Source organism: Balaenoptera physalus, assembly GCF_965194825.1.
Source record: "Balaenoptera physalus genome assembly, chromosome: 14".
In the NCBI taxonomy this organism is placed as follows: domain Eukaryota; kingdom Metazoa; phylum Chordata; class Mammalia; order Artiodactyla; family Balaenopteridae; genus Balaenoptera; species Balaenoptera physalus.
In genome coordinates this window covers 57,190,706-57,209,398 of record NC_138893.1, presented here as the reverse complement: position 1 = coordinate 57,209,398, position 18,693 = coordinate 57,190,706, and the positions used below count along the sequence as shown (strand labels likewise).

The window sequence follows — 18,693 nt, the reverse complement described above, 5'->3', positions numbered from 1 at the left end:
GGATTCAAGATCTAAATGTAAGACGAGACACTATAAAACTCTTAGAGGAAAACATAGGAAGAACACTCTTTGACATAAATCACAGCAAGATCTTTTTTGATCCACCTCCTAGAGTAATGGAAATAAAAACAAAAATAAACAAATGGGACCTAATGAAACTTAAAAGCTTTTGCACAGCAAAGGAAACCATAAACAAGACGAAAAGACAACCCTCAGAATGGGAGAAAATATATGCAAACGAATGAACGGACAGAGGATTAATCTGCAAAATATATAAACAGCTCATGCAGCTCAATATTAAAGAAACAAACAACCCAATCCAAAAATGGGCAGAAGATCTAAATAGACATATCTCCAAAGAAGACATACAGATGGCCAAGAAGCACATGAAAAGCTGCTCAACATCACTAATTATTAGAGAAATGCAAATCAAAACTACAATGAGGTATCACCTCACCCCAGTTAGAATGGGCATCATCAGAAAATCTACAAACAACAAATGCTGGAGAGGGTGTGGAGAAAAGGGAACCCTCTTGCACTGTTGGTGGGAATGTAAATTGATACAGCCACTATGGAGAACAGTATGGAAGTTCCTTAAAAAACTAAAAATAGAATTACCATATGATCCAGCAATGCCACTACTGGGCATATACCCAGAGAAAACCATAATTCAAAAAGACGCATGCACCCCAATGTTCATTGCAGCACTATTTACAATAGCCAGGTCATGGAAGCAACCTAAATGCCCATCAACAGACGAATGGATAAAGAAGTTGTGGTACATATGTACAAGGGAATATTACTCAGCCATAAAAAGGAACGAAATTAGGTCATTTGTGGAGACGTGGATGGATCTAGAGACTGTCATACAGAGTGAAGTAAGTCAGAAAGAGAAAAACAAATATCGTATATTAATGCATATATGTGGAACCTAGAAAAATGGTACAGATGAACTGGTTTGCAGGGCAGAAATTGAGACAGATGTAGAGAACAAACGTATGGACAGCAAGCGGGGGAAGCGGCCGGTGGGGTGGGGATGGTGGTGTGCTGAACTGGGCGATTGGGATTGACATGTATACACTGATGTGTATAAAATTGATGACTAATAAGAACCTGCTGTATAAAAAAATAAAATTAAAAAATTAAAAAGAAAAGAGCAATAACCTAATGCAATTATTATAATTTTAAAAATAAAAGGTGGTAGAAATCTAATTTATTTTGAGCATGGTGCTGATTAATAATTTTGTATACACTGTATCTATATATGTATGTACTTATGTACCGGATCATAATAGACAATATATGCTTGCTTATACATTTAGATTAATAAAGAGACTTCCCTGGCAGTCCAGGGGCTAAGACCCCACGCTTCCACTGCAGAGGGCACGGGTTCGATCCCTGGTCACGGAACTAAGATCCTACATGCTACACATCATGGCCAAAAAACCCAAAAAAAACCTTTGCTTTCCTTTTGTTTTCTTTCGTGGAGACTTCCTGTTTTTCACTTTAATGTCCCAGAATACCCAGGAATGGGTGCATACGCAGGGAATAAAGTGATAGGTATGGCCTTCTTGTTTAAAAATAGTACTTGCTCCTCTTACAATTGCTTAACCAATAGCAACGGCTTTATGGCACCACAGAAAGATCTTGTTCAAGAATCATATCCAAGATTAAATCCTTGCTTTGCTATTTATTCGCTCTGTGCCTTTGGAAAAGTTGTTTAACTTCTCTGGGCATGTTTCCTCATTTATAACATGGAGTTGTTACCTATCTGCTGGATTACAAAAAGGGAGCAAAAGTTTCTTGGGTTTCCAGCCTTAGAGGGTTAATAAGGTGGAAAATAATGAGCCTACAGTCATTTTGTGGCTAGTTTTCCATCAACTCAAAGGCTGGAACTCCATGTGTAACATCCTCCTGCTCTACTTCCACAATCATTGCTCCTGATGATCAAGAAAGAGAAAGGCCTCACAAACTGTGGCTCAGTGCCATGAGCCACCCAGTTTAGGAGCTGCTGTCACCACAGCAACTGCCCCTGTGACTGCTGCTCTTGTCCATATTCCTTGTCCTCATTCCCTCTGAGACTTCTTAAATATTCTGCTCCATCCAGATGTTCACCTTCTGATTCAGAAAAACAGAGTGGCTCGTTCTCCCTAGAAACCCAGCAAGCCCCTTTTGTACTCAGGGTTGGGCTTTCAGTCTATATAATCCTGCTCTTTCTCCGAGAAGTGCTGGGGTGATACTCAGTGACCCACATTTGATGATGCCATCCTGATGCCAGGGACAGTGCTGGGTGCTGGTGGAGGACAGGGATGACTAAGACACAGCTCCTGCTCTTCAGGAACCATTAGGCCTCTCCCGTCCTGGGGACTGTACGCTCTTAAGTTCAGTCCCCCAAATCAGCCTGGGCAGTCATCTTCTCTTTTCCTCTTTTCCACTACTCCCACTTCAACTATTCAATCTCTCTTCTCTCTGCTTCCCTCTTCCCCATCTCAAACACGGCTCTTCTCTTTTTAGCTTCAGTGGCTGAGTGGCTGGAGGGACTAATAATCAAGATCATGAACTCAGAAGGAGAAACAAATCAGAACCATCTTCCCTAAACTAGCAAAGATTTAGGAAATGTACAGCCCCGCTCCTTTTATCAATTTTGTTTTCCTTCAACATAAGCCATGCAAATAGTATTTTGTATAATTTATGAGGTTAAAAAATCAAACTACCAAAAATTGTTTGCCTTTCAACTTGGGAGAAGGAAAGACGGGCTAAACTAATTTCTTTATAGCTTATTGCTTGCCGCCAGGCAAAATTTATTCTACTCCTTTCAAATAGAAGGAAGTTGAGAACTGACCGGGTCAGGTACAGTGCTAAAAATTTTAAAGGCAGTGGTACATTTAATCCTCACAACTGTATGATATAGGTGTGATTATTAGCTTTTTTTTTTTTTTAGGCTAAAATAAAAAACATAGGCCGAGAAAAAGTAAATGCTTTGCCAAGGTCATAGAGTTAGGAAATGTCAGAGAAAGGTCCATGTTTTTAACCAGTGGGTAATACTACCTTTCATATCTATGCATATATAAAAACAGTATACAAAAAGCCCAGATGCTAAGCAAAGAAGAGGGAAGAAGATTAGAATGTCGTCCATGTGATATCTGGTTCATTGCTACACTAAGAAGTGTAATTGCAGAATCTTGAGTATTAGCTTCATTGAACTTTCCAGCTCTTGAATCTTCATACAGTGTGTTCATTTTAATTAATTCACTACAACAACAACAGCAATCAGATAGTCTAGAGTTTGTTTTTAAGACATTCATTCACCCATATTATTATAACAAAGCTCCTTGAGGGCAGGAACCTTTTCTTATTAATCTTTATATCCTCTACAGTATAATAGACCTCAAGTACATTTCTAATTGAAAAACCTCCTTGTAATAAAAGATTCCCGGGCTTCCCTGGTGGTGCAGTGGTTGAGAATCTGCCTGCTAATGCGGAGGACACGGGTTCGAGTCCTGGTCTGGGAGGATCCCACATGCCGCGGAGCAACTAGGCCCGTGAGCCACAACTACTGAGCCTGCGCGTCTGGAGCCTGTGCTCCACAACAAGAGAGGCCGCGATAGTGAGAGGCCCACACACGGCAATGAAGAGTGGCCCCCGCTTGCCGCAACTAGAGAAAGTCCTCGCACAGAGACGAAGACCCAACACAGCGAAAAATAAATTAAAAAAAAAAAAAAGTTAAAAAAAATAAAAATAGAAATAAAAGATACCCAAATCCAGATGATGCACATTTATTTCAAGCAATATTGACTAGAGCAATGCTCTATTTTCATAGATGAATTAGTAGATCCCTCTGGTCTGCTTCTCTTCCACCATCGTTGTTGTAGTTGTCATCATCACCATCATCATCATCGTGATCATCATCACAGCAACTACTCTTTATCGACTGTTTAGTGTATGCCAGTGATTTACATGCAGTAACTCATTTAATCCTCATAACAGTATTATGAGAGAGACATTATCACAATCCCTATACTGCTTTTGAGGAAACTGGAGCTCAAAATGGTTAAGAAACTAATCAAAGCTCGCAATAAAAATGGTGGAGCTAGCATTAAAAAATCACGTTTTTTTTTTAATTGAAGTAGAGTTGATTTACAATGTTGTGCCAATCTCTGCTCTACGGCAAAAAATCACATTTGTTTGACTCCGTTCACCCTTTCAAAAATATCTATTGAGCACCTACTACATGCCAGACACTGTTTCAGGAACGGTGTTCAAAATTCAAAAAGTACAAAAGGGTATACAGCATAAAGCCACTTCCCATCTCATTCACACTCCCCTCCCCTACATCTGTGCCACCATGCCATTCCCTTCTAAGCAACTGATGTTATCAGTTTCTTGGGACCTATAACTTCAGGTAGGAATTTCCCTTTTAGGTCAAACATTGGCATGATCAATATTTCCCACCCTTCCTGATAGTCTCAGACATCTTTGATGAGTTGTCTGAAACAATTCAGTATTTCAGACCCATTTCACAGCTGGGGGAAAAGTGTGTCCTCGGGAAGCCAGATTATGTTTTATCTGAGGTCATTGCCAAGCAAGAGAGTGGGTTCCTGTAGGCAGCTCACAGTGTCTTTACCATGAAGCACTTTACTCAGTTTTCTAGGAGGTGATCATCTCCAGCTCTTATTGATTCCCACACTTAGGATTTCCAGAATGTTTCCCCTCTACCTCTCTGAACTGAAGATTTCTTTATGACCCCCACAGTCCTGCTGAATAAGACCTGCGACTTCTTTGTGGTCGGGGCATCATGACATTTGTTGCCTTTTCCTTTTCTCAGAATAGAATGTTGTGTTTTCCAGCTAAACTATTTTTTAAACATTTTTATTGGAGTAGAGTTGCTTTAAAATGTTGTTAGTTTCTGCTGTATTGTAAAGTGAATCAGTTATACATATACATATATCCACTTTTTTTAGATTCTTTTCCCATATAGGTCATTACAGAGTATTGAGTAGAGTTCCCTGTGCTATAAAGTAGGTTCCTATTAGTTATCTATTTTATATATAGTAGTGTGTATATGTCAATCCCAGTTCATCCCTCCCCCCTTTCCCCCTTGGTAACCGTGTTTGTTTTCAGAATAGAATCTTTAGAGTGCTCCTTAGAGTTAAGGACAGGCGAATTTTATGCCCATAGGATCTCAAATGATTTCATGAAAATTAAAAAATCAGGACCAGAATCTAAACTGGCTTTAAATTTTTCTTCCGACATTTGGTTCCTTGGTAATAAACGTCTTCTTCCTCTCCTTTCTAGGGGGTGATTAGAAAGAAGGACACCTGCCTGGTGAAAAAATGCAAACGAGGGAACACAGGCTCCAGGGAAGTAGGTTGGTGTGCTGAATAGAAAGGGCCCATGGTCCAAACAGCAAGAGTCCTGGTTCATCATTTCTGGTTCTTTCTCAAGGATTGTTGCCTGGGAGCTTAGATGAATATCCACAGATTTGGATTACACGTCAAAATATCACTTCTGACATTGTAGCCTTTGTTAAAATTATTATTCATGTGACGTCCTTTCATCATTAAAAAATAACATAACAGCTCTACTTAGATATAATTCACACCATATAATTCACCCATTAAACATTTTTCTTTTCTGGATACTCTCAAAGTTGTGTAACCATCACTACAATGACTTCTAGAACATTTTCATTACCTCAAAAAGAAACTCTGTACCCATTAGCAGTCCACCCTTCATTTATCCCCAACTTCCTTAGCCCTAGGCAACCACTAATCTACTTTCTGTCTCTATAGATTTGCCTTTTCTGGACATTTCATATAAATGGAATCATCTAATATGTGGCCTTTTGTGTCTGGCTTCTTTCACTTAGCAAAATGTTTAAGTTCACCTATGTTGTAGCACGTGTCAGTACTTCATACCTTTTTATTACCAAATAATATTCCATTGCTTGGATGTACATTTTATTTATTCATTTATCAGTGGATGGACATTTGAACTGTTACCGCTTTTTGGCTATCATGAATACTTCTACTATGAACATTTGTGTACAAGTTTTTGTATGGATAAATGTTTTCATTTCTTGGGTATACACCTAGGAGTGGAATTACTGGGTCATATGGTAACTCTATGTTTAACCTTTTTAGGAACTGCCAGAGTGTTTTCCAAAGCAGCTGCTTCATTTTACATTGCCACCAGCAATGTACAAGGGTTCTAAGTCTACACATTCTTACCAACATTCATTATTTTGTTTTTTTATTTATTGTTGGCTGTGGAGTCCTCACCACTGGACCGCCAGGGAATTCCCGTTTAGAGTCATTCTTTTCTTTTTTTTGTTTTCTTTTTGGCCACACTGCACAGCATGTGGGATCTTAGTTTACCGACCAGGGATCGAACCTGTCCCCCCTGCAGTGGAAGTGCAGAGACCCAACCACTGGGCCGCCATGGAAGTCCCTATTTTGTTTTTTTAAAAAGAAATTATTATAGCTATCCTAGGAGGTATAAAGTGGTATCTGCTTATGGTTTTGATTTTTGTTTCCCTGATGTCTAATGGTATTGAACGGTTTTTCACATGCTTATTGACCATTTGTGTATCTTCTCTGGAGAAATGCCTATTCAGATCTTTTGCTCATTTAAAAAATAGGGTTCTCTTTTTGTTATTGAGTTCTTCATCACTTTTTTAAATTGAGCAAATAAATATCATAAGCTCCACCCAAAGCTCAGTGGTTGCTAAAATTTACCCACATTACAGTGTTATGTAAAGTACATTACAGTATGTAAAATGTGAACACCACTGAATCAACATCGTGATGACTACTGCCTGTGTTTTCCAGAGCTCTGATCCCATTCATGACATGGACAAGATATTTCTTTTGATCGCAGTAGCATCTTTTAAGTTAGTAAAACCCTAAAACACTAATTAATTAGATTTTGTCAAATTTTAAATAAAATACAATACAGTGAAATAGAATTAAATGTTATAATAAAATCAATTCATGCTCTCAAGCTATAGCTCATTTGAAGTTTTACTTCTATGTACATTTAATTACTGAAAATAAGTTGCAAAAAATTTACCTAAACTCCTACTAGATAAACTAGAGGTGAGAACCACATTCTCTTCTTACAATGTTTGGTATCTTGCACAATAGTAGTGACTAAAATAAATGGTGCCAAATTTTTAAAGTCTTCTTTAATTCAGAATATAATTAAAATCTCATGTAGCTTTATTGGTTTTAGTATCCAGCAGAGAAAAAATATTGAAACTCCAAGAGATTCTGAATTAAATAGCTACAACAGTTTTGTTTTATTAGTTCTGACTGGGTGAAAAAAAATTTTAAGGACAACTTTGGGAAAATCTAGTTCTTTTAGAGCCCCAGATGACTTTTAAAACAATAAAACAAACTATAAAACCTACACAAGTGATATTAAAAATTATGTAGTTCAATGAATGTGACATTCACAAATGTGGTTGTAATTTTTTTTAACTATAGCGAAATGAACACGGATCTGACGATTGGATTTAGAAGACATGGTGTTATACAGCTTAACAGAATTAAGTGCTTCAATTTGCTGGTTAGGATTATGTAGCTGAGTTGGAATGTTATACCAATGCCTTATTAGATCCCCATCACCTCACAGGGTCTGTGCCTAAATCAAAGAAAGGAATGATGCTTCCTTTTCCTATATTGATTATTTCCCTAGTATTTTAATATATACTTTTGGAATGTTTGTAGACTTAGATCTTTTTGGCTGGTGGCCGAGTCATGCACAGAATAAACTATAAACTCATACTATTTATAAAGATGTAGAATGAAGGCTGGCCAGTGATTTACTGTAAGGGCATTAAATGAGTTGGAGTAATCATCTCAATTACTTGCTAGGTAGAAGGGGCAGGAAAAATGAGAAAAAGATGAGGGAGAAACATTTTGTGAGAAAATAATAATCACAGTAACCTGCTTAGTTTAAAACAGACATAACTTCTGAAGTCCTTTAACATAACAACTGTCCTTTCTTTGTCCCCAAATCCCGCCTCTGTCCTTGATACACAGAAGAATACACTTCACTTTCAGTCTCCCAGCACCTTCCTGAATTCTCCATCAGGCCATGTGAGGAGAATTATGGCTGGTGGAGGGGGCACAACATCAGACCAGACCCCAGAGAGACCGATGATTCGCAAATGGCCCTCCACAGATGGTTTCCAGGAGGAACGCACTGCCTGAACTTGTATGCAGACTTAACAAATAATTCAAATAATTTTTAGCTTTTTTTTATTTTTTAACATATAGATTCATACTTATTTTTAAAGTTTTTATATTAAAAAATTTCAAACCTACAGAGAAGCTGAAACTAGTACAATGAACATCTGTATACTCTTCACTTAAATTCACAAATAAATAAATTTTCTAATTTGGTTTATCTCCCTCTCTGTGTATATACATATACACATATGTATATATTTGTGTATGTGTATCAATTGGAAAGTAAGTTGCAGATTTCATGACCCTTCACACCCAAATACCTTAGCTTGTACCTCCCAGAATAAGGACACTTCACCCACAATACCAATATCACACCTAAAACAATGAACATTAATATAATAATGTCATCTAACAAAATCCCTATTCAATTTTCCCCTATTATCCCCCTAAATGTCTTTTAGAGCTTAAAAAAAATCCAGAATCCAATCAATTGTGGTGATACTATGAGATCTTGTGAAAATCCTCATCCTCAACGATGTTTCACTTGATGGTTTTGGATGATTCTTGAATGAATTAATACATTTTCTGATTTTATCAATGTTTCCACATTTGTTAGCTAGCATTCTTCCAGCTTTACCATCTACCATCCCCTTCTCTCTCTGAGTATCACTATGAACAGTAATACTAGGAACTCTTATAATCCATAGTTTTGATGCTTAAATTACCCCAAATTTGGCCAGTGGAAAACCCTTCAAGCCGGTTCCTGTTTTCTGTCTGTGGTTTCTGGCACAAGATACCTGGAGCTCACCTTGTACGTTTCCTGCCCCAGACCTAGAATCAGCCACGGCTTCAAGGACCTACTTATACGATGAATAGGTCACACATCCACACAGTTCAATTCTCCAAAGAGTCACAAAGTGTACAGTACATTCTCCCTCCATCTCCACCTCTCTCTTCACAGACAGCCAATGTTATTAGGTTTTTGTGTATCCTTCCAGAGATAGTTTGTATAATAAAGGCACAAATATTCTTACCTTCTCCCAACGTTTTAACTGAAATGATAGCATATTACACTTGCTGTGTTTGTCTGTGGCTCTTGTCTGTCGTCAGATTTTGAAAGACGCCTATGACCCCAACCCAAAAAGATCAGAAACCTTTAGGTTAAGCCCTAATTGTTTCAGATGAGAAAAGCTCCGGGAGGGTGACTTGAAAAGTTGTATTGAGGACACTCACATGTTATTCCCTGGACTTGAAATGTTAGTTCCTCTCTAGGCTCCTAGACACCTACTCATTTTTCAAACATCACTTCCTTGGGGAACACTTTCTCTTCCTTAACACATCTCCCTCACCCAGCTAGGCGGTGTCCGCTTGTTATAAGGTTTCGGGTTATCACGTACTTCTCCTTCCTAGCACATATATAAGTCACTGTATTAAAATTTGTTTCCTGCCACTGCGAGGACAGGAACTACATCTGTTCTGTTCACTGCTGGCACACAGTAGTTGCTCAACAAAAAAAGTGCGGACTGAAACTTGAACTCAGGCCATCCGGCTTCCAGCCCACTCTTCCTACCGCCTTCCCACTGCAGTCAGAGAAATAATCCCAAGATGTAAACAAAAACTCTCAATAGAAAAAGCCGGGAAGTTTTTTCATTTCCACGATTAATGGAGGACCTTGGCAGAAACCGCTCACCGCGAGGTGTGACAGCCGCAGGAGGGCGTCAATCAAGAAAATGCCCCCTTGCCCCGTAGGCGAGTGGAGCCGCACAGAGCTGAGGCCATACCGGGTAGCGTCACAGCTTCAATAGCAAACACGTGCAAAAAGGGAAAGCGGGGCTGCGCGCAGCTGCGATCCCCCAGGACCCGGGGATAGGGGACAGGGAGCAGCCCCCACTGGGTCAGAGAAGACTGCACAGCTTCTGCCTGGCGCCGTAGGATGCAGGCCTTCCCTTGATTCCTGCCCGAAGGGACTTCTGCCAGCGTCCCCGGGGAAGTGGCTGAGTCCCGGGGCCCACAGATGAAACGGGCTAGAGAGCAAGAGTCCGCAGCACCTAAAGTCTAATCGTCCTTACCACGCTGGGACGCAGGCAAGGACCGTAGATCTCTCTCCTTGGAGTTGCCCCAGGAACCCAGGGCACTCTCTCCCGCTACGAACACTCCCGAGACGCCCGGGGCAACAGCCAATGCTACCGTTACTCCAGGGAGCGCGCTGACCACGGAGAGTGCTCTCAGGCCTGCGAAGGCGCGGCCCGACCAGGGACCTCTACGCCTGCGGGGCACGAGTCCAGTCGCCCCTTGCCTGGGCCGGCTACCGCCTCCCCGGTCCCGGGCCTGGACCAGTGCCCCCGAGTTTCGGTGGAGATGCCTCGCCGCCGGGGCTAGGGCCGCTTGAGGCCGCCTTCCAGGCAGCTGCTTGCCTCGCGCCTCGCCTGACGGACGAGGCCCTGGGCTTCCTTCGAGGGCGTCCCGGGGCAGGGTGCCTGGAGCCCCGAGCGCCGGCGGCGAGGGTACAGCTGGGCGCAGGGTCCTAAGAGCCTGGGAGCAAGCGCGTCCCAGGGGCGGGGACCTCGGCCGGCGGGGGCGGGCCAAGGGTGGGGGCGGGAGACGGCTCCGGGGGCTCCGCGCCATTGGCCGCAGGGCCCAGCGGCAGGAAGGGGCCAGAGAGCGCGGCCCCACCCCGCGGCCGGCAGAGCCTATAGCCGGGAGCGCGGAGCGCGGATAAATGTAGCGCCGCGGCGCGGGCCGGCAGCTCTCCGAGGGCCCGGAGCGCGGCGGAGCCATGCAGTACCCGCACCCCGGACCGGCGGCAGCGGGCGCCTTGGGGGTGCCGCTGTACGCGCCCACGCCGCTGCTGCAGCCAGCGCACCCGACGCCGTTCTACATCGAGGACATCCTGGGTCGCGGGCCCGCCGCGCCCACCCCCACGCCCACGCTGCCGTCCCCCAACTCCTCCTTCACCAGCCTCGTGTCCTCCTACCGGACCCCGGTATACGAGCCCACGCCGATCCACCCCGCCTTCTCGCACCACTCCGCCGCCGCGCTGGCCGCCGCCTACGGACCCGGCGGCTTCGGGGGCCCTCTGTACCCCTTCCCGCGGTCGGTGAACGACTACACGCACGCCCTGCTCCGCCACGACCCCCTGGGTAAGGCGGCCGGGGTCATGGCGGGGCCGATCCCGGGCGGCGGCGAGAAAGGCGCCACCCGGCAGGTGGCAGCGCCCAGGAGGCGGCGGGGGCGGAGGGGAGGCAACAGAAAGTTGTGGCAAAAGAGATTGAAAAGCGGCTGTCGGGCGCGCGCGGGGGACGGCAGGCGCGGGCCCCGGCGGCGGGCAGCCCAGTCTGCCCGCACCATGACTCAGATTGGTTTTCCTGCACCTTGCAGGCGTCGGGGCGCGCGGGCCCGGGCCGGACCTCGGGCGCTGCCGCTGGGGCCCGCGGCTGGAGGAGTCCTGGGGTCGCGTGTCGCCCGGGTGGGGCTCCCTTAGCTGGAGGGACTGGGAAGGGAGAGCCAAAGCGCCCCGGGCCGCCTCTGCGGGGCAGGGATAGCTGCCGGGCCGGGGTGGTTACGGGGCTGGACCTGGTTCAACAAGCTTGTGCAGTGAAAGAGCCTGACCCTTTCCGTTCATACAGGAAATCTTGAGTTCTCGATAGGAGTAAATCTGGTTTCAGAAGCTGTTAAGTGTTTTCCTGGCTGCATGAAGCAGACCCTTCCCCCGGAGTAGTGCACGCTGCTGATTATTTTATCGACATCCTCAATACAGACAAATTCAGGAAACACTCGACTTCTGATAGCCGGGATCCGTTTTTCTGATATTGTTCATTTCCTCTGTGTGGGATGTGACTTTATGGCAGCTAAAATAACCAGTTGCTTCCCTTTTTTTTTTTTTTTTTTTTTTTGAGGCTGTTTTGCCCTAGTCTGAATCCTGACGTAAGCAAAATCTCGAAAAAACAACATTGCCAACTTTCAAAGCATTTAGCGCAGGCCTGCAGACCCACGGACGGACGGACTGACCCACACGTCTTTGGAATAGGAAGGGCAGCGCGGACACGTCGGCCGCATAGAGTTTGCGGGACTTGTCCCCTAAGTGCTTGGCCTAAGAAATAAGCCACCCGTGATCTGCGCTCCGGGGGGCCCTTGCTGCCCCCGGGTAAATAAAACGGGGCTCCTTGCCTTGGGCCGCCAGGGTTTTAAATCTACTCTGTTATTGGCAGCTTCTGCAGGCACCCTGGAGACAACTAACATATTAATTAATTGACATTTTAATGTCATCAATATTATGGTGTGGCCCCTCACTCAGTTCTCCACCTTCCTTTCTCGTCGCTAGAGATTTGGGGGGGATTATATTTTAGTTCTTTTTTTTTTAAAGTTATTATATTGTGTTTTTGATTCCATTCTTGAGGGTTTGATGGCGCAGGCCCGGTGCGGCTCTGTTTGCCTTCTGGGCCCCGAGGGGGACCCTCAGCCAGGCCGGGCCTGGGGGCAAACGTTTTCACAGAGCGCGCCCTGGGTTTCCTTGGGTTACTGCTGGGACTGCGCAGGAGGAAGCAAAGGGTTTTTCGAGATAGACCAACAGGAAACACATTGACGGAAATGTTGCCATAGCCCACGGGGTGGCTCTAACTGGCCGCCCCCACCGGCCGGGTGTGAAATCAGAGGAGGCCCGGCGCCCTCCAGCCAGGATTGGAAGCTCCACGCGCCCTGAAGCTTGCTCTCGGACCGGAGGGCTTCCGTTGTAGCCAGGCCGCCGGCCCCTGGCAGCAACGCCTTGGCTAGTGTGACAGACCCACTCTTCCCCAACCTAACGGGTATTTGGAAAGTGCGGTTCACCAAGGGAGAGGACCTCTCTGCAGGTCCTCTAGACTAAAAAAATTGTGTATAAATTTTGAGAGCGACTGATTAAAGAGGGTCATGGTATTTTAAGCTCAACCTAGAGTCGGTGTTCTTTTGGGGATCAAAATAATTGTACTTAGCCATGGGTGTGATGGTGGTGTGTGTCTGTGAGCATACACGTGTGATCTTTGTGCACATGCCGTGTAGGTGTGTGACTTTGGATGTTCCTGTGTCCCTGGGTATGATGTGTATTGGTGGGAGCGTGTTGGGTCCACGTCTCAGGGGGTACACGTGAATGTGTCTGCTTGAGTGTCCCGTAGCCTCCCCTCGCCTTCTTTGTCATCCCCAGTGCAGGCAGGTCCGGGTGGGCCACGCCGCTTCAGGGCCCTCAGTAACCGTCTCTTTTGCCCGCAGGCAAACCCCTGCTCTGGAGCCCTTTCCTGCAGAGGCCTCTGCATAAAAGGAAAGGCGGCCAGGTGAGGTTCTCCAACGACCAGACCATCGAGCTGGAGAAGAAGTTTGAGACCCAGAAATACCTCTCCCCGCCCGAGAGGAAGCGTCTGGCCAAGATGCTGCAGCTTAGTGAGAGGCAGGTGAGCTCGCTCGCGGGGCGCAGGCAGGCTCCTGGGGCGGGGGTCGCGGGGCAGAAGGGAGACAGTGGAGCCACCGGGAGCTCTGGCGCGCCTGGAGCGCTGGTTGGCTCAGCAGCTCCTGAACGGCTTCTCCCCTCCTCCCCAGGTCCCTCGGGATTCTGGGCTCCTGGCAAGTTTTCTTTCTGTCTTTCCTGTAGGTCAAAACCTGGTTTCAGAATCGACGCGCTAAATGGAGAAGACTAAAACAGGTATTGACATGGTTCTGTTTCTATGGAAATAAATATTTTTATCATGTTATCTCAATGCGAGGCCTGTTACAGGTTGTATGCAAAAGTCATTTGAGGGACTATTTAACCTCTTCACCTTGATTAAAAAGGCAAATAGTCCTGCTGAAATTCAGGATGAGTTGTTCAGGCGGCAGTAATGCTAAAAGCACCTAATGCGGTTCCTATATCAATTATGCTTGGGTTTTCACACACTGGCTAGTAAAACTCCCAGCTAATTGTTTTATAAACCCCATATGTTGTTTATCTAATTAACGCAGGAAAGATAAAGTAATTGACAGTAAATGACTTAAGCAGTTATCTTTGGGAGAAAATTGTTTCTTTTATTTACACAGCCACAATAAAACTAGGCAGAGCTCAAGGGTAAATATAAGGAAATAAACACTTTTAAGTCTTGTTTGCACTGTTTTTTAGAAGAATTAAATATCAAAGTGTTTAAAAATTATTTTCCCTCTAATTCTAGCTCTTAAAATGAATATAAAAACAGTAAGAGAATATCCAAGCCTGTTTGAAAGGCAGCTTAAACTTTCTAACAGTCTTTCTTCCTATGACCTTGTTACGCAATATGTGATAAAAAGTAAAGGCTAATTCAGTTTTTAAAGAAGCTCTGTTGACTTAAAGCTAAAGATTTGTTTTTGATGTCCTAATCTGGATGTCTTCTCCAAAGTTATCTGACAAATGCTTAATTTTTCATTTGCCAGTCTATATACGGTTTATGATAAATGAAATAGTTTTGAAACAATAATGAGTGGGGAAATTGAAAGCAGCGTGCATTTTAAAATTTAGCGATAAATGTCACATTCCCTCTCAATATCTGAACTTGTGACTTGTTACCTAGTTGTAAGCTTGGTAAATCTATTATTCTATAGTCTTGCTTTAGAAAAAAAAACCTTAGCAGTATATCATAATATTTCCTTATAGTGTCTATGTGCATTTTAGACAAAAACAGGATTAAAAATTTACTAACTTATTTGGTTCTTGGTCAAAGGTAGTTTACCAGGGACTTTAAAAACAGTGGTTCCTATGTAATATGGGAATATTTTCCAGGAATTTCCTCCAGATTTTTTAAGTAAATGATACTTGTCTCCCTTTCCAGTTAGCAACATTCTTCCAGTTCTGCATTTTTTTCTTTGCCATGATTGTGTAACTTGCTACACATATTTATGTGTGTATATGTTTGTGAACTTACTCCAGAAAATGCATAAAAAAAGGATTCAATCTAATAATTTTGAAACTTTATCCTTAATTCACTATTTAGCATTCATATTTTTTAAATGTCGGAAGACTTTGTTAATTGGCAAGGTTTAAATATTTGAAGAATAAAGATAGTGTGTATCTGTAGTGATCTAATTTCTTTTTCTCCCTAAACTTTTAAGAACCTTGAGACCATGGGTCTGGGCTGGAGTTAAGCCTTCATTTGACATAACACATTTACATTTATATTTGTGATTGGTTGTTCTTATCTGGCAAGAGTATAATCTTTCTCTGGCTATGACAGGAACTTTATTTCTTCCAAAGTGAGAAAGAAGCACAAGTATGTATTTTCTGAATAAAAATATTATACCTGAAAGCAGTTGATAAACTAAAAATTAAAAAGATGATAGAAGATGAAAAGACATTTGATTTATGTCTCTCACTTCTTCATATCTCATGATCCCACCAATCTCCATTTTCATCCTCTTCATTCAGGAGAACCCTCAAAGCAATAAAAAAGAAGAACTGGAAAGTTTGGACAATTCCTGTGACCAGAGGCAAGACAGTGAACAGAATAAAGGTGCTTTGGATAGCTCTCAATGTTCGCCCTCCCCTGTCTCCCAGGAAGACCTTGAATCAGAGATTTCAGAGGATTCTGATCAGGAAGTGGACATTGAGGGTGATAAAGGCTATTTTAATGCTGGATGATGACCACTGACATTGGCATGTTCAGAAAACTGGGCTTTGGAATAACATTTGCTACAGAAAATCTCCATAGATGAACTGGAAAACTATATGAGAAAGGGAATCAATTTTGGGTATTCTGGAAACCTAAAATGTTTGGTGCACTGGCTAAATAACACACACATTGAAACCTTAATTTTGACTTAAATAGTTTATGAACTGATTTTAGATTGTATGATAAAGGGACTCTTCACTGATTAAATTCACCCCCTTTTTAAAAAGTAACTTGTTTTTTCTATTTATAAAAAGTAATTTTGAACTTTTTTGTTAAATTTTTAAGTTATAACTTTAAAGATTTTAATAGGAATTTCTTGAATGATTTTTCTATAACCTGTTTCTACATCCCACTTAATGGAAAAGTAAAGGGACATCCCAAATCCAGAGGTATGCCTTGGAAAGGGGGCCCACAATTCAGGCAGCCTTGTAATATTTTAAAGGAAACATTCCTTACTTTTTTGTTACATTCTTACACTGCTGCCTTAAATCCAAAACCATCTCAGAGCTTTTGTCTCGGGGATGCATGTGTTCTTTTTGTCAGAGAGATATATAATCAATATAAGTTGATAATCTTAAATGCTTGTTTTGCACTGTCACTTAGAACCTGTTTGACCAAGGTGTTAAGGCGATAGTACAGTCCAGTTCAAGCAGAGAAACTGACTCTGATTCAGTGACTAAAGTTAATCACAGATGAACTAGAAGTAGCAGATTAATTAAATGTAAGTAGATTGTAGATATTGTGTTTTATATTAAACAGTGTTTATAATGTGTGTATATATAATTGTTCACTGTAAAAAAGACATGGCCAAAATGGTTTGTTTGTTTTTTTTAAATGAGTAACTTGTATATAAAATAAATCCGTCGGTGGGATGACTGACCTCTTTGGACCTCTCATTCTTCGATTAAAACAAACCCACACCTTTTCTTCCAGCGCCTGGGGTGACTGGCGCGGTGCTGGGCGCTGGGGCCGGGGCCGGGGCGTGGGGTCCTGCGCAGGAGCGTCTGGCGGTGCGTCTCGCCGGCGCTCCTGCGGCTCGTGGCTCCTGGCGTCCTGGGGGCGCGGTTCTGGGACTGGCACCTGAAAGGTAGATGTGAGCCTTTCCCCGGGCGTTTGCTGGGGGTTGGCGGTTGGGGGGCGGGGAGTGGTGTGTGTCTGGAGCAGCGGAGGAGGCCAGCAGACCCCGAGCCCCGGGCGCGCCAGGCGGCGGGAAGGGAAGAGCAGCTGCGCCGTGGCGGAGCGCGGGGGCCGCTGAACGCCATCGATTCACCTTGGCTGGCCGGGCAGCCCGGGCCGCCGTCCTTGACCCGCGTGAGTCAACACTGCGTCATCCTTGGGCTGCCGAGCCCGGGTTGGGGGTCCGCTTAGGGGGAGGGGAGTACTTTGTGCCAGGACAGCGGTTCTCCTTCTCCAGCGAGCTTCAGAATCACCTGCAGAGCTTTTTGGAACTCATTGCCCAACCTATCCCCAGAGTTTCTGATTTGGGTAGGTCTGGGGTAGGCCAGGGAATTTACACTTCTGACAAGTGCCCAGGTGTTGTCCAAGCGGCTGGTCTGGGGCTCTGAGGTGCTCCTTGTGTGGAAAAAGCAGGTGGGACCCGCGTTCACCCCTCACTCCCTCAGCTGCTCCCCTCCTCCCGACAATTCCTGCCAGTGTGGGAACAGGAGGCTGGCAGCTCTGAGAAGGAGGACGAGGGGAGGTGGGAGCAGGGTTCACGGTTGAGGGGAGGGAGCAGGGTTGAGGAAGCGGTATTGTGAGCTGGGGAGGAATGAAGTGCTGAGCTGGGGGTGGGTGTGGAGCTGCGAGGAAGGGTGGGCTGAGGTTTCTGACTGGGCCGGGTATTGCCAGCCCAGCTGCTTGCCTACTTGGGCCGTCAGGTTCCTGACATTCCAGGAAAATGATGAGCGAGATCTGTGAGGGGAGAGTCCAGAAATCTCTTCCTCAGATTGGGATTGACATATACACGCTACTATATATAAAATAGGTAACTAGGGCTTCCCTGGTGGCGCAGTGGTTGAGAATCTGCCTGCCAATGCAGGGGACACGGGTACGAGCCCTGGTCTGGGAAGATCCCACATGCCGCGGAGCGACTAGGCCCGTGAGCCACAACTACTGAGCCTGCGCGTTTGGAGCCTGTGCTCAGAAACAAGAGAGGCCGTGATAATGAGAGGCCCGCGCACCGCGATGAAGAGTGGCCCCCACTTGCCACAACTAGAGAAAGCCCTCGCACAGAAACAAAGACCCAACACCGCCAAAAATAAATAAATACATAAATAAAAATTAAACTTAAAAAAAAAGACACAAGTCAGAAACTGTATACTATTACAAGAAAATTTTCACAAGAAAAATAAATATTATTCATAAAATTAAAAAAATATATAGGTAACTAATAAGGACCCTGTGTAGTACAGGGAACTCTACTCAGTACTCTGTAATGGCCTATATGGGAAAGAATCTAAAAAAGAATGGATATATGTATAACTGATTCACTTTGCTGTACACCTGAAACTAACACAGCATCGTAAATCACCTACACTCCAATAAAAATGAAAAAAAAAAAAAAAAAAAGAAATCCCTTCCTCTAGCCTGGGCCTCCATGGAGGCCTCTAGTTATTGTGGAGTTGGGTGCCTCTGGGCTGAGGTCCTGTGAAGGAATGCCTCTGCCCCTGGCCTGGCGTGACCAGGGCTGTGGCTTCCCAGACATGAGCACTCAGATGAACAGAGTGAAAAAGTCGTTGCACTTAGGGGGTTGTCACACCCCGCCTCCTTAGATTCCAAGAAGGCCCCTGGAATTACCTGTGAATTTTATTTATTTATTATTTATTTATTTTAATAATTTTTTCCATCAAACTTGCTATATC

At 44.2% G+C, this 18,693-nt stretch overlaps 2 protein-coding genes and 1 long non-coding RNA gene across 3 annotated transcripts in view; all 3 read left to right on the top strand.

The window, feature by feature from the left end:
* The window catches only part of KIF11 (kinesin family member 11), a 79,875-nt gene extending 71,614 nt beyond the window's left edge, over positions 1-8,261 (top strand). Inside the window, exon 23 of the mRNA XM_082423639.1 lies at positions 5,296-8,261. The gene's annotated coding sequence lies outside the window, so the exon portion shown is untranslated. The remainder of the gene's footprint in view (positions 1-5,295) is intronic.
* Positions 1-18,693, top strand: part of LOC309642397 — a 152,479-nt gene that overhangs the window by 88,066 nt on the left and 45,720 nt on the right. The window lies entirely within an intron of this gene.
* On the top strand, positions 10,860-16,712 carry HHEX (hematopoietically expressed homeobox). The gene is made up of 4 exons (XM_082423939.1): positions 10,860-11,335; positions 13,437-13,615; positions 13,813-13,863; positions 15,589-16,712. The coding sequence occupies exons 1-4, from the start codon at positions 10,972-10,974 to the stop codon at positions 15,799-15,801; spliced, it is 807 nt and encodes a 268-aa protein (XP_082280065.1). The 5' UTR covers positions 10,860-10,971; the 3' UTR covers positions 15,802-16,712.